Raw genomic sequence first — 12,057 nt, forward strand, 5'->3', positions numbered from 1 at the left:
TCTGGGCTCCTCGGGAAACTTCTGTGAGGAGCGAGCGAAGGAAGTAGCTGTCCATGTTTGGAAATGTTCTCCCTGGGGCGCTGCTCCGATCAGCTGGACAGATCACAGCGTTGATCTCACACAGGCTTCACTCTCATCACCGGGACGGACCGAAACAACAACAACAACAACAATAAATCAGTCACCATCATGGCTCAAGCAAAGATACAGGCGAAAATGAACGAAGCTACCTGCAGCAAGTTCACCAGGACACTGTCCATGGCTGATCGCTCCGGTCGACTGGTGGAAAGTTTGGATCAGCTGGAAATGAGGTACAGTAACAGGCCAAAGCCTGTACAGACGCTGATTTCCACAGTCGTTACACTTGTAAATTATATCTTTAGGTTCATAGTTAAAGTGAAACGGGCTCTGAAAATGTAAGTAGAAAATGGTTGTCGCGCCGATTAAAAATCGGATCATAAAAAGTTCTGTTAAAAAATGATTTGAAAACACAATGAGCGAGTGTATGCTTAGGTTGAAAGTGATTATAATATTCGACTGGATGTTCACATTCATCGCTTTAAAATGATACCAACCCGTTGTTTTTGCAGTGACAGGGTGTGTTTTTAATTGGATGGTAGTGGTCATGACTTGTTGTTTCTGTCTGTCAGGGTGGAGGCTTTACGCGAAGCAACATCGGCCATGGAGCAGGAAAGGGAGTGCATCCTGGAAATGATTCAGTCCATACAGAACAGTCAAGAAATGCGTAACATCTGTGCTGGTGAGGCTGCAGCAGGAGAAAAAAAAACTGCCTATTTTTCTCTCTAACATTGTGACCCAATGAGGTTATGCTTTGAATGCTGCATTGGAGTTGGGTGGTTGTGTCTGGGAGTCTAAGTTGCGCCGCACCCAAGAGCTGACTTTTCCCTCTAAGTAACATATACTTGAGACTGTAGAATATACACGAGGAGTACTTATATTCAAAGTATCATAAAGTATTTGATTGCACCCAGTACTGCACATATAGGGGGCTGGAAATTACATGAACAGTAACCTGTTATGAATTAGACTACTTTGAACTTGTCTGTTTTGTGGAGGCTGTGCTTCAGTGTTGTATTCCCACACTGCAGGATATTTTATACAGCGTTATTATTTTATACAGTGTTATTATTTTCACCTGAGGGGCAAAATAACAAATAATAGGATATAATAGGCTACTATAGTAAAACGTGATTCCTAGACATCACAAACTGGTGTTTTAAAAAGCACCACAGAGGTGAATCAAGTGCATTTTTTTCTTTAAAGACATATTTCTTGTTTTGTGTCTTCTAGGAGAGAGAGAAGAGTTAAGTTTAACTGCAAACCGACTAATGGGTAGGACGCTGTCTGTGGAGATTTCTGTTGGCACAATCAGAAACTCCCAGCAGGAGGAGGCGCTGAAGAAGGCCACATTTATAATAGATGAAATTGTGAAAAAGTTACTGGATGACATGGAGGCTAGCCGGGAACAGCTGCTGGCCCTGCACGCCGCCTGTGTGACTGAGGCACCACCCGTCCCCATTGACCAAAAGTTTCAGGCCATTGTGATCAGCTGTGCTCTGGAGGACCAGAAGAAGATCAAGCGGAGGCTGGAGACTTTGTTGAGAAATGTTGAAAATGCCGAAAAGAACATCAAGATTATGGATCATCAAAAACTGGAGGCCCCAAAAGCCAATGGTAGTAAATAAGACTCGTCATTAAAACACAAAATGAATCTTAAATGCCACTAACCTCACAGAGAGCTGTTGTAAACCTCTACTAACTTACCGAGGGACTCTACATGTAACACAAAGACCAGTCGCTATGGGGACAATTACGGTAATACTGAGCCACGCAGCCAAAAATACAATAAAGGGCAACTCACAGTGAGCACAACAGACACTGCCATTCTTCCTGAAGGAATATTACAGTGTTTTCTGAGTCTGATTACATTTTACCTTCTTAATATGGATTTTTAATGTTCACAATGTGTGTTCGCATATGCACTTATGTAAGAGAGAAAAAGGCATAATGGCACACTGCTCCTGGAGGTCTGTTTGGTTTATTCGAAAGTCCAGTGCTCATGATCAACTTACAGTGAAGTTATTAGAATATGTCAGTAGAGTCTACTAGGTTTTATGTGATAGAGCATTTTAAATAGCAGTAAATAGGGATTTTATTTCTAGTTGCAGTTACTTTGACTAGTAAAGCCACTTGCAGTATGAAACACCTGAACTAAACGTAAGCACTGGTGTGTCCAGATAAAACTAAATAAATTGTGCCTGATGAAGACGGGCTGAGTTCAGAAAAGTTAGATCTAGTTTGATGTTTAACGGTGTTTTTCTGTTTCACTCTCATCTTCTGAGTCAGGCACCTGCTAAGGATTTTGGATGTGCATACACTACCTCTTTGTGTGAAGGCAACACTGATCACATTAAGCTGTGGATTTTAGTTCATGTTTTTTTTTTTTAAGTCATTGTTTTTAAAATGTCAGATTATGTTTCAAAAAAGAAAATAAAAACAAACTGCCTAACAAAAGAACACTTTGAATGTTTCAAGGGTGGTCTATTGCTGTAGTAGGGAATAAAACATCAGTACTTATCAGTAGCCAAGCTGCCACATTTTCAGTTGATTTTTAGGAGATGTATAACTTGTAAAATCCATGACACTATATACTAACTATATCAACAAGGCCATGGTAAAATTACCTGCTAGAAACCTATAAACACCTTTGGATTATTATAATAAACCATTAATTCCAACGCCACTCCTATTTTTTTCAGCTGCTTTCAATTGCAGTAGAAGTTCTTATTCAGTGGATGGAGCCTGAGCATATTGCAATATGTTGAGGAAGAATGTAACAGCTCTCGAAAAAGATAGTAAGTGGACCTCAAGTTAGTTTTTTTTTTCTGCCAAACTACTGTTTCTAAGATCAGGTCTGAACTTTCACAGCCATGATTGATGTGCATTAAAGTGCTACGTGAACATCATCATTTTAGGGAAATTACACACTGGATGCCCAAGAAAAAAGTCAGTTTTATTTATGTCACATTACCATCAACCTATTTCCCAAATATAACATCTGGTGCACAGTTGTGTGCTACACTTTCATTTGTGATACATTTGTAACTGTTAAAAATCCAACAAGGAGTGTTGTTTTTGTCAGACTGTAAGCAAACACATGTTGGCTTCACATGTAAACATGTGAAATTTGTATGTGTGATCATGTGAAAAGATTATTATAACACCTGAGTGACAGCACATAAGTATGGTTAGTTTTAACTTGTGGTTTCTTTAAGATTATATGACATCTTAAATGATAAAGTGCGCTAAATCCATTCCGTCAAAAAGCAAACAGGCAAAGTAAACACAACGTGACAAATAAGAGACAGCTTGATAAATAATTATTTACAGACTTAGTGTGCAGGTAATTTTAAACAAACAACAATAAGAGGGACTGAAATGTTTACTAGTGGTCAGTGGGCGAGAATGTAAACATGGACAAGTCATTGTGGCTTTGCAACCATGGTTGAACATTCAGTGATGTGGGAAAAAGGCTTGCATGCTTTTACATTTAAGCCACACTAGCTTTTTTTTTTCCCCTTTTGGTCAAAGCACCAATGTTTACGTACAACTAAAGGAGAATGGTCGAAATGTCAAGCAGCTCTTCGGATTTTTCACAACTATGACATTAAAAGGTGAATGAAATCAGTCCAATCTGAACCTCATTTGAATCTAGGAAAAGCTTCTAACACAGATCTGAGAACGGTTACAAAATTGTTTTAAAGACAAAACCATGCAGTACCTATATTCCCAGATGTGTTCTAATTCCATGCTAAATACTTAAAATTGCAACTAATGATAAGAAAGTAATTTCTGACAGGAGATTTTAAATAAGATTTCACATATTTTTCTTTGTGCTTGATAAACTGATGTTTTGAAGCAGACAAGGCAAAAACATACAGCCCACAGCCCACTGTACTGAGAAATGATTGGGGAGATGTTTTTTGGCGCACCCTCATAGAGAGAACAAACTGAATTTTCTTGCATATTCAGATACACAAGAGTTTCAGCAGTAAATGGTGGTAGATGGTCAGCTTTTCATAACACCTTCACCTACTGACCAGTGAGCTTTCAGTCGTTTTAATTCCTTTTCTCCCATTTAAAGAAGCACAATGATATTTACAAAATAATAATGGCTGATAAGATACTACAAAAACTAAACCAAAATATTGTACCATTTCTAGTGTTTCAAATGTTACTGACTCTGAGGTTATGCAATGAGTGCAATGAATGAGCTGTACTGAAGTTACAGAGAAGCACAGTTAATTATGAAATATGTAAAATGTCAACAACAGAAAATCAAACACTGTACTATATTTGACTGAGTACTGAGGTACTATGACTCAGAGTATAATTTATCCTAGTGAGTAAATCAGTGGACTGTGAGTAGACATTTAAGGGACTCTTGCTCATACAGTTAGTGATATTTGGTTATACACTGAAGCATATTCTATTAACTTCATATAGATCACTGCAGTGTTAATATTTAAGTGTACTGTGTGTATATTTAAGTGTACAAGAGAAAATTTGGCACTATGTCAACACTGTTGTGATTTTGTACAAAAATACTTTTTGCACAGAGAATTAACTCTGGATTTGACAGTGTTTTGTCCATGGCAAACAGTATACTTTGATCTACTTTCTGGTGTTAGAAAAATATGATTCCAAATAATCTGTTCCATCTTCCACAATACATGCAAACACATCACACTGTTGAATTGTCAAAGAGAAATGGGTGAAAATCGTGCAAGAAAGAGTTTTCACAGAGAAAAAGTTCAACCTTTGCTGTTACATATTTTAATGAGAAGACTATATATCATGTTATAATTAAAAAAAAGATCCTTGTCACAAAAGGAAACAACCCCCTACACTCACAGACACTAACCCTGGTTAGTTTTTTGGGGTATCATTAAATTCTTTACACAACAGACTGTGACTGCAGCTGTTGCTCTTACTTAAGGCAACCACATGGAGGACCCATGAGAGTACAAATGTAGAGGTTATGTGCGCAGGTCACTGATGGAGGTCCAGGGCTGACTCAAAAACAATTTCAATGTGGGGATATACAGTGGGTACGGAAAGTATTCAGACCCCTTTAAATTTTTCACTCTTTGTGTCATTGCAGCCATTTGCCAAAATCAAAAAAGTTCATTTTATTTCTCATTAATGTACACTCAGCACCCCATCTTGACAGAAAAAAACAGAAATGTAGAAATTTTTGCAAATTTATTAAAAAAGAAAAACTGAAATATCACATGGTCATAAGTATTCAGACCCTTTGCAGTGACACTCATATTTAACTCACATGCTGTCCATTTCTTCTGATCCTCCTTGAGATGGTTCTGCTCCTTCATTGGAGTCCAGCTGTGTTTAATTAAACTGATTGGACTTGATTAGGAAAGGCACACACCTGTCTATATAAGACCTTACAGCTCACAGTGCATGTCAGAGCAAATGAGAGTCATAAGGTCGAAGGAACCGCCCAAGGAGCTCAGAGACAGAATTGTGGCAAGGCACAGATCTGGCCAAGGTTACAAAAGAATTTCTGCAGCACTCAAGGTTCCTAAGAGCTCAGTGGCCTCCATAATCCTCAAATGGAAAAAGTTTGGGACGACCAGAACTCTTCCTAGACCTGGCCGTCCAGCCAAACTGAGCAATCGTGGGAGAAGGGCCTTGGTGAGAGAGGTAAAGAAGAACCCAAAGATCACTGTGGCTGAGCTCCAGAGATGCAGTAGGGAGATGGGAGAAAGTTCCACAAAGTCAACTATCACTGCAGCCCTCCACCAGTCGGGGCTTTATGGCAGAGTGGCCCGACAGAAGCCTCTCCTCAGTGCAAGACACATGAAAACCTGCATAGAGTTTGCCAAAAAACACATGACGGACTCCCAGACTATGAGAAATAAGATTCTCTGGTCTGATGAGACCAAGATTGAACTTTTTGGCGTTAATTCTAAGCGGTATGTGTGGAGAAAACCAGGCACTGCTCATCACCTGCCCAATACAATCCCTACAGTGAAACATGGTGGTGGGAGCATCATGTTGTGGGGGTGTTTTTCAGCTGCAGGGACAGGACGACTGGTTGCAATTGAAGGAAAGATGAATGCGGCCAAGTACAGAGATATCCTGGAAGAAAACCTCTTCCAGAGTGCTCAGGACCTCAGACTGGGCTGAAGGTTCACTTTTCAACAGGACAATGACCCTAAGCACACAGCTAAAATAACAAAGGAGTGGCTTTGGAACAACTCTGTGACCGTTCTTGACTGGCCCAGCCAGAGCCCTGACCTAAATCCAATTGAGCATCTCTGGAGAGACCTGAAAATGGCTGTCCACCAACGTTCACCATCCAACCTGACAGAACTGGAGAGGATCTGCAAGGAAGAATGGCAGAGGATCCCCAAATCCAGGTGTGAAAAACTGTACTAGCTCAAAAGGGTGCTTCTACTCAATACTGAGCACAGGGTCTGAATACTTATGACCATGTGATATTTCAGTTTTTCTTTTTTAATAAATTTGCAAAATTTTCTACATTTCTGTTTTTTTCTGTCAAGATGGGGTGCTGAGTGTACATTAATGAGAAATAAAATGAACTTTGTTGATTTTGGCAAATGGCTGCAATGACAAAGAGTGAAAAATTTAAAGGGGTCTGAATACTTTCCATACCCACTGTAGATTAAACACCCAAGGAGTACTAAGTTGTATTTCCCACTGTCTGGGCTTTGGTCTCTAAATGTGGCCACCTCCATAGACGACAACAATGACCAATCTAGTCTTTGAAGCAAGAGTGAGCCACTAAAATGAAATGGTTCTATCTAGAGTAGGCTGCAACCACCAAAAGGATTTTTATTCTTCTTGGTCCTTTGTTTGTTGGGTCGCAAAGTAATGACTTCTCTGCCGTTGCTGGAGCTCTGGTTGCAGACACTACTACTTGTGGTATTAAAAACACCTTTGGAAAAAGAACAATTTGTGAGTAATGTCACCCTATTAAATAAAAAACGGTGATGTCTAGAAAGACTGCTTACCTATTTTATTGCTCGTTGTATGGACCACCTCTGTCTCCTCTGCTGTTTGCTGCTTGAGTCGCTGAAGATACTTCTCAGCTAAGTACTTAAAAACTGAAAAGAGAGAGCAGCAGAGACGTTATGACAATACCATCCAGAATGAGACGTGCATTAGAACGTGCAGTAACTCACCCTCATTAACATTAAGGTCCTCTTTCACTGAAGTTCGGTAAAATCTCAGCTTAAGCCTTTTAGCCAAAGCTTCTGCTTCCTCACTGCAATGCAAGTAAAAAAAACAAACATCTAAGTTATGCTGCTTTATTTACAAATGACAAACAATAGTACTTGTCCTTAATATTTAATTGCTACTTTTCCAGTTGTATTTTAACACAAAATAAACTAGTACTTACTTTTTTATAACAGTCTTTTCCAGGAGGTCAATTTTGTTCTGCACTAGAACTGTGGGGATATCACCAACCTCTGCCTCCACCTTCTCCCTCCAACTATCAATAGCCTGAAATGACTCCCTGTCTGTGGTAGAGAAGACTAGCACACATGCTTGGGCACCTAGAATGCAGGACACCACACCATCAGTCCATGTTTTCAAGCTGTTATCTCTCACAACAGATGAATTATGTGATATGACACAATTCAGCTCCCCTCTTTAGACATGTTTACAGCAGTATGTGTGCCAGAGCATGTGCTTTAACTGCCAAAGCATAAATTTTGGTTGAATGTCACGTTGCCATTAAACCAGAAAAACAGTGGCAAATAAAAACATAACCTCATAGGTCAGTGAAGTCAGTGACCCAAAGCAGCAGTGTTATATTTGTCACAGAGGTGGGGATCTTACCACGGTAGTAGGCCTTTGTGATAGCATCAAACTCCTCCTGGCCAGCAGTGTCCCACAGCATTAGTCGGACCTCTTCATCATTCACACTAAAACAATGAGTAGTGAATGAGGGGAAATTATCCAGTACAGTAATGTTGTTTTTTTCTGAAATATTTACTAACTATTGCAAATGTTAACATCTGTACTTTGTAACAAAACATTTTAACATTTATCTGTTTCCTAATTAAATAAATGTTCTTATCAAGTAAGTATGACTTTGCCAACTATTTAAAATATTCTGTTTCAGCCCTGTGATAGATAGGCAATCTGTCCAGGGTGAATACCCCTGCTATCACCAATGTCAGCTGGTCTCCAGCTCTCCAGCTCTCCAGCCTCTATAACCTTCCACAGGGGAAGTGTTAGATAATGGATGGATGAATGGATTCATATAACATAAAAGTACTGTAATACATAGTATACAAATGTATTAACCTAAAACAGATGTCTTTATCACTGCTAAAATGTCAATGTCCTCATTATTGGAGATTAAAAATGTCTTATTCTTGGCTTTATTTACAGTAAATTGCACAGTGGCGGCCAGGAAACACAGGGAGACAGAGGGAAGGAGGAGACCTGTGGCACAGGTCCGCAGTCGGACCCAGACCCCAGACAATGCAAATCATGCATTGCTATCATAAGCCAAGGACCAAGATACAGGATATAACTGGCATAAGAATGAATAAAACAAGTTGCTTACAATATCTGCCTTTCCAGAAAATCCACTCCAATGGTCTTTTTGTAGTCCTTAGTAAAGATGCCCTTGCAGTAACGCTGGATCATACTAGACTTTCCAACAGCGCCGTTGCCGACTACGACCACCTTGATGGCCACTTCCATGTCCTCCTCCAACATGGTGGCACAGTCCGGCTGGTTTTCTCAGTTCCAACCCACCTGAGTAGTTTCAGTGACGTGACACAAGCACATAAACCACCTGAAAGCATAAACGTGATGTGTGGCACATGTTTAGACACTTCAGGTAAAGCACACCACAAACAGCAATAAGAGTGCAACTCAAATAATCTCTTGTGTCTAATAACACATCCTCAGTTTTCCACTTCTGTCTAATAGTCTAATAATAGTGCAAATTTCTTACTGTGTCATGGTTAGTTATAAACTCAATTTACTGTATTACAGCTGGTAACATTTGGTTTCGAATAAACCTTTTGACCTGTGTTGGTGAAAAAACACTTAATGCCACTATAATTTTCTATGAGTCTATAATTTACAGAATTCACAAAGAAAACATCTATGCAAGAATTGTAATATCAAGCTTTTTTCCAACATGGCTTCTCTTCAGTAAATTCACATGTATTTCTGCTTGCTATTATCAGAGAAACAGTTGCAATCCCTTTATTTCTTTGTATCTAGATGCTTTAGCCTTTAATTAGACATTAAATTAAACCAGTGATAAACAGCGAACTGATTCATAGTTGAGACCTGTGCATCTATAAAACTTCCTCTCAGTCCTGCTGAATAAACATAAAAAAATTTAAATACTACCCTCTGAAAACAAAGTAGTTCCCTTTGGCAAAATGTGAAACTCACAAAAGTATCCCATTAAAATTTTTATAGCCTGTCAAATTTGAAATTTAATTACTGTCACCACTATAGCTTACCACAAGATTTTAGTAGCCACTGTATTGAATGGCTTTATACACCAGATGTCTGTAATTATCCTTTAAAATATTATGTACGCTCAAATTGAACTAACTGTTGTAAATTTTACAGGGAGTGATTTGTTTGCAGCAACTGTGCAATGTGTTTATTCTTCCATTAGCACTGACAGCAGTAGACTCTACATAGCAACTGGGTCTTCCACAGCTATATGTGTGTAGCTGCTGAGTGCAATACTAAACAACATATTGTGAGAAAGCTGTTCCCAGTGGACACTGACAACCTACTGTGAGACTGTGGTGTCCAACAGTCTCGATTTCAGTCACGATACGTATTGCAGTACAAGATATTATTCATCATCTATAACTGAGCTGAATGGTATAGCAGCTGTTTTAACATGCAGACAAGATTTGAAAACAGTCTGCTCTTTATTCATACATTCTTTGAGGTGACGTTTTCTATTAGCTCACAGGAAACTGTACCTTTTATATTTACACATCTCTTGAGCTACAGTTGTTCTAAGTCATTTTAATTGAAGACTCAGGACCCACTTCAACCAACACACCCAGTTATACATTTACAGTTCTTACATGTCAGTGCGATCACTTTTAGATTTGTACATGAAATTTGTTTTTGGGTCACAGAAGAGTGGGGGGGAGTAAAACTGGCTCTGTACTCTGTCTGTAGATTTATAGCATGACAACATGAGTTATACTCGGAGAGCAGCACACCATCTTAAACAGTATGATAATACACTATGACTAGTGTTGACTAAGTTTTCAGCTGAACATCTTTCACTCCCCATTACTATCAGCACCAGTAAGATAAACAGTAATCAGTCAGATAATTTCCTATACCCGCAATAACATTTATGTCACATTTAAAACAAGACAGGTATGATCAGACAGGATCAGGTAAAATATTTACATACATATTTTAGAGACCTAAGAGAATCTGGAATGTAGCTAACTGTAATTGCTGTCAAAGAAAAAAGACTAAACTAAGGATATAACTCTGTTTAGTGTGTCGAAGATAATACACCTCCTTTCCAGTGAGTCATCTTAATACACACTGAGTTAGCTAGAATTAGAGTTACTTTACCCAGGCCTCTTGGCACGGTTAGAGTAGACCCAATATTTTAGGGAATGATGATTTTAAAGATTTTACACTGTCATCAAATTCAGCTACACCTTTCAGGTCATGCTTAGTGCTGCAGGTAACGCACTATTTCCAGCGTCTGTAAAGTGAATTAAGTTTTTTTTTTTTTTGCATTATAAGCCAAAATAAAACTCCCTTCTTTGTTCAAGATATGAGTAGCTGAACTGCAATTGGTAATAGGGTTTTTAAGCACCGAGCCACGGCTGATGTAACAGTCCGTTAAAGCTGAATGAAGGAGCCCCTGTTGGTCTGGGAGGATGAAACACTGGCAAACCAACAGAGTGAGCTATTCCTTACCTGTAAAATCATCCAGCGTCTGCCAACATGAGATGAGTCAGCCAGTCAAGATTAAACACAATCACATATCCTCAGTCTCCCTCTGCTCTTCGCTGTGGAGAGACGGGACGCTAGTGACTCCGGTGCTAAGTTTGCCTAGCTACGGTTAGCCACTTTTCCCACAGCAAAGACCCCTCTACTCCACCCGTCAGAGCTATCTAGCTAATGACTGCACAAACACAATGCTCTCCGCATCAGCACGGCAGATAAAGTTTCATTTGCGTCGACAACCTAGTAAAATCGGTGACATCGGCCAAATGAAAATGCATTTTTTAAAAATCTCTCAGCGAGCCCTCGTCTGAGCTACCTACCTACGTTGCACACGAGAGTAGCGTTAGCCAACGTTAACCAAGCAACTGGCTAGTCCGCTAATGCTTGTTGCTAAGCAGCAGAGCCAAAGAGTGTACAACGCGTGAGTGTCAACGTGAAACACGTGTCTCGCCGCAGGGCTGCTGGGAACATTTGTAGTCCTAAAGTCACGACTGGAAATGTTGAAGTCCTTGTAATGTAATAGCATCTATAAAGACTCTTTCGGATATTACTATTCTCTCCACAGCTGTAATATGAGTTATTTGTGTTATACAAGCTTGATCTGGCCCTGTATTTAATAATTCTATATTAGATTATTATATAGTCAGTATTGATGCAGCAATCGATAGATTACCTTCAATATCTGCAGAGGGGGTGATGTAGTTTTAGTAATTAATATACTGTATGGATATAGGCTACGTATATCTGAGCTCTGTATCTCATAACTCATGTTTTTATACTTATTTATTCGTTTTTTAAAATTTTCAAAAAGTTTCAAATAACTTCGAGTAGTGGAATAAAAAGTATATTATGTTAATGTTCATCAGAAGTGTACTTTGCAAGTTGACACACCTACTCATGGATCAACCATGGTTTTACAAACTCTATACAGTGTTAAGTTTTATTAGAAATTTCCCGATATAACGAGCTACTTATACTATTCAAGGGGGAAAAAAATCGGCATTTCAG

The 12,057-nt window shown here is 39.1% G+C and overlaps 2 protein-coding genes across 2 annotated transcripts; one reads left to right on the forward strand and one right to left on the reverse strand.

The window, feature by feature from the left end:
- The first annotated feature begins 14 nt into the window (after window positions 1-14).
- Window positions 15-1,847, forward strand: bag2 (BCL2 associated athanogene 2). The gene is made up of 3 exons (XM_026309470.2): window positions 15-311; window positions 651-760; window positions 1,312-1,847. Exons 1-3 carry the CDS (start codon window positions 190-192, stop codon window positions 1,704-1,706), a joined length of 627 nt encoding a protein of 208 aa, XP_026165255.1. The 5' UTR covers window positions 15-189; the 3' UTR covers window positions 1,707-1,847.
- Window positions 1,848-6,674: 4,827 nt separating this feature from the next.
- rab23 (RAB23, member RAS oncogene family) lies at window positions 6,675-11,427 on the reverse strand. The gene is made up of 7 exons (XM_026308462.1): window positions 11,020-11,427; window positions 8,648-8,881; window positions 7,912-7,997; window positions 7,469-7,625; window positions 7,251-7,333; window positions 7,080-7,172; window positions 6,675-7,003 (listed from the first exon to the last, which is right to left on the reverse strand). The coding sequence occupies exons 2-7, from the start codon at window positions 8,800-8,802 to the stop codon at window positions 6,870-6,872; spliced, it is 708 nt and encodes a 235-aa protein (XP_026164247.1). The 5' UTR covers window positions 8,803-8,881; window positions 11,020-11,427; the 3' UTR covers window positions 6,675-6,869.
- Window positions 11,428-12,057: the final 630 nt, after the last annotated feature.

This window comes from Mastacembelus armatus, chromosome 15 (genome assembly GCF_900324485.2).
Source record: "Mastacembelus armatus chromosome 15, fMasArm1.2, whole genome shotgun sequence".
In the NCBI taxonomy this organism is placed as follows: Eukaryota; Metazoa; Chordata; class Actinopteri; order Synbranchiformes; family Mastacembelidae; genus Mastacembelus; species Mastacembelus armatus.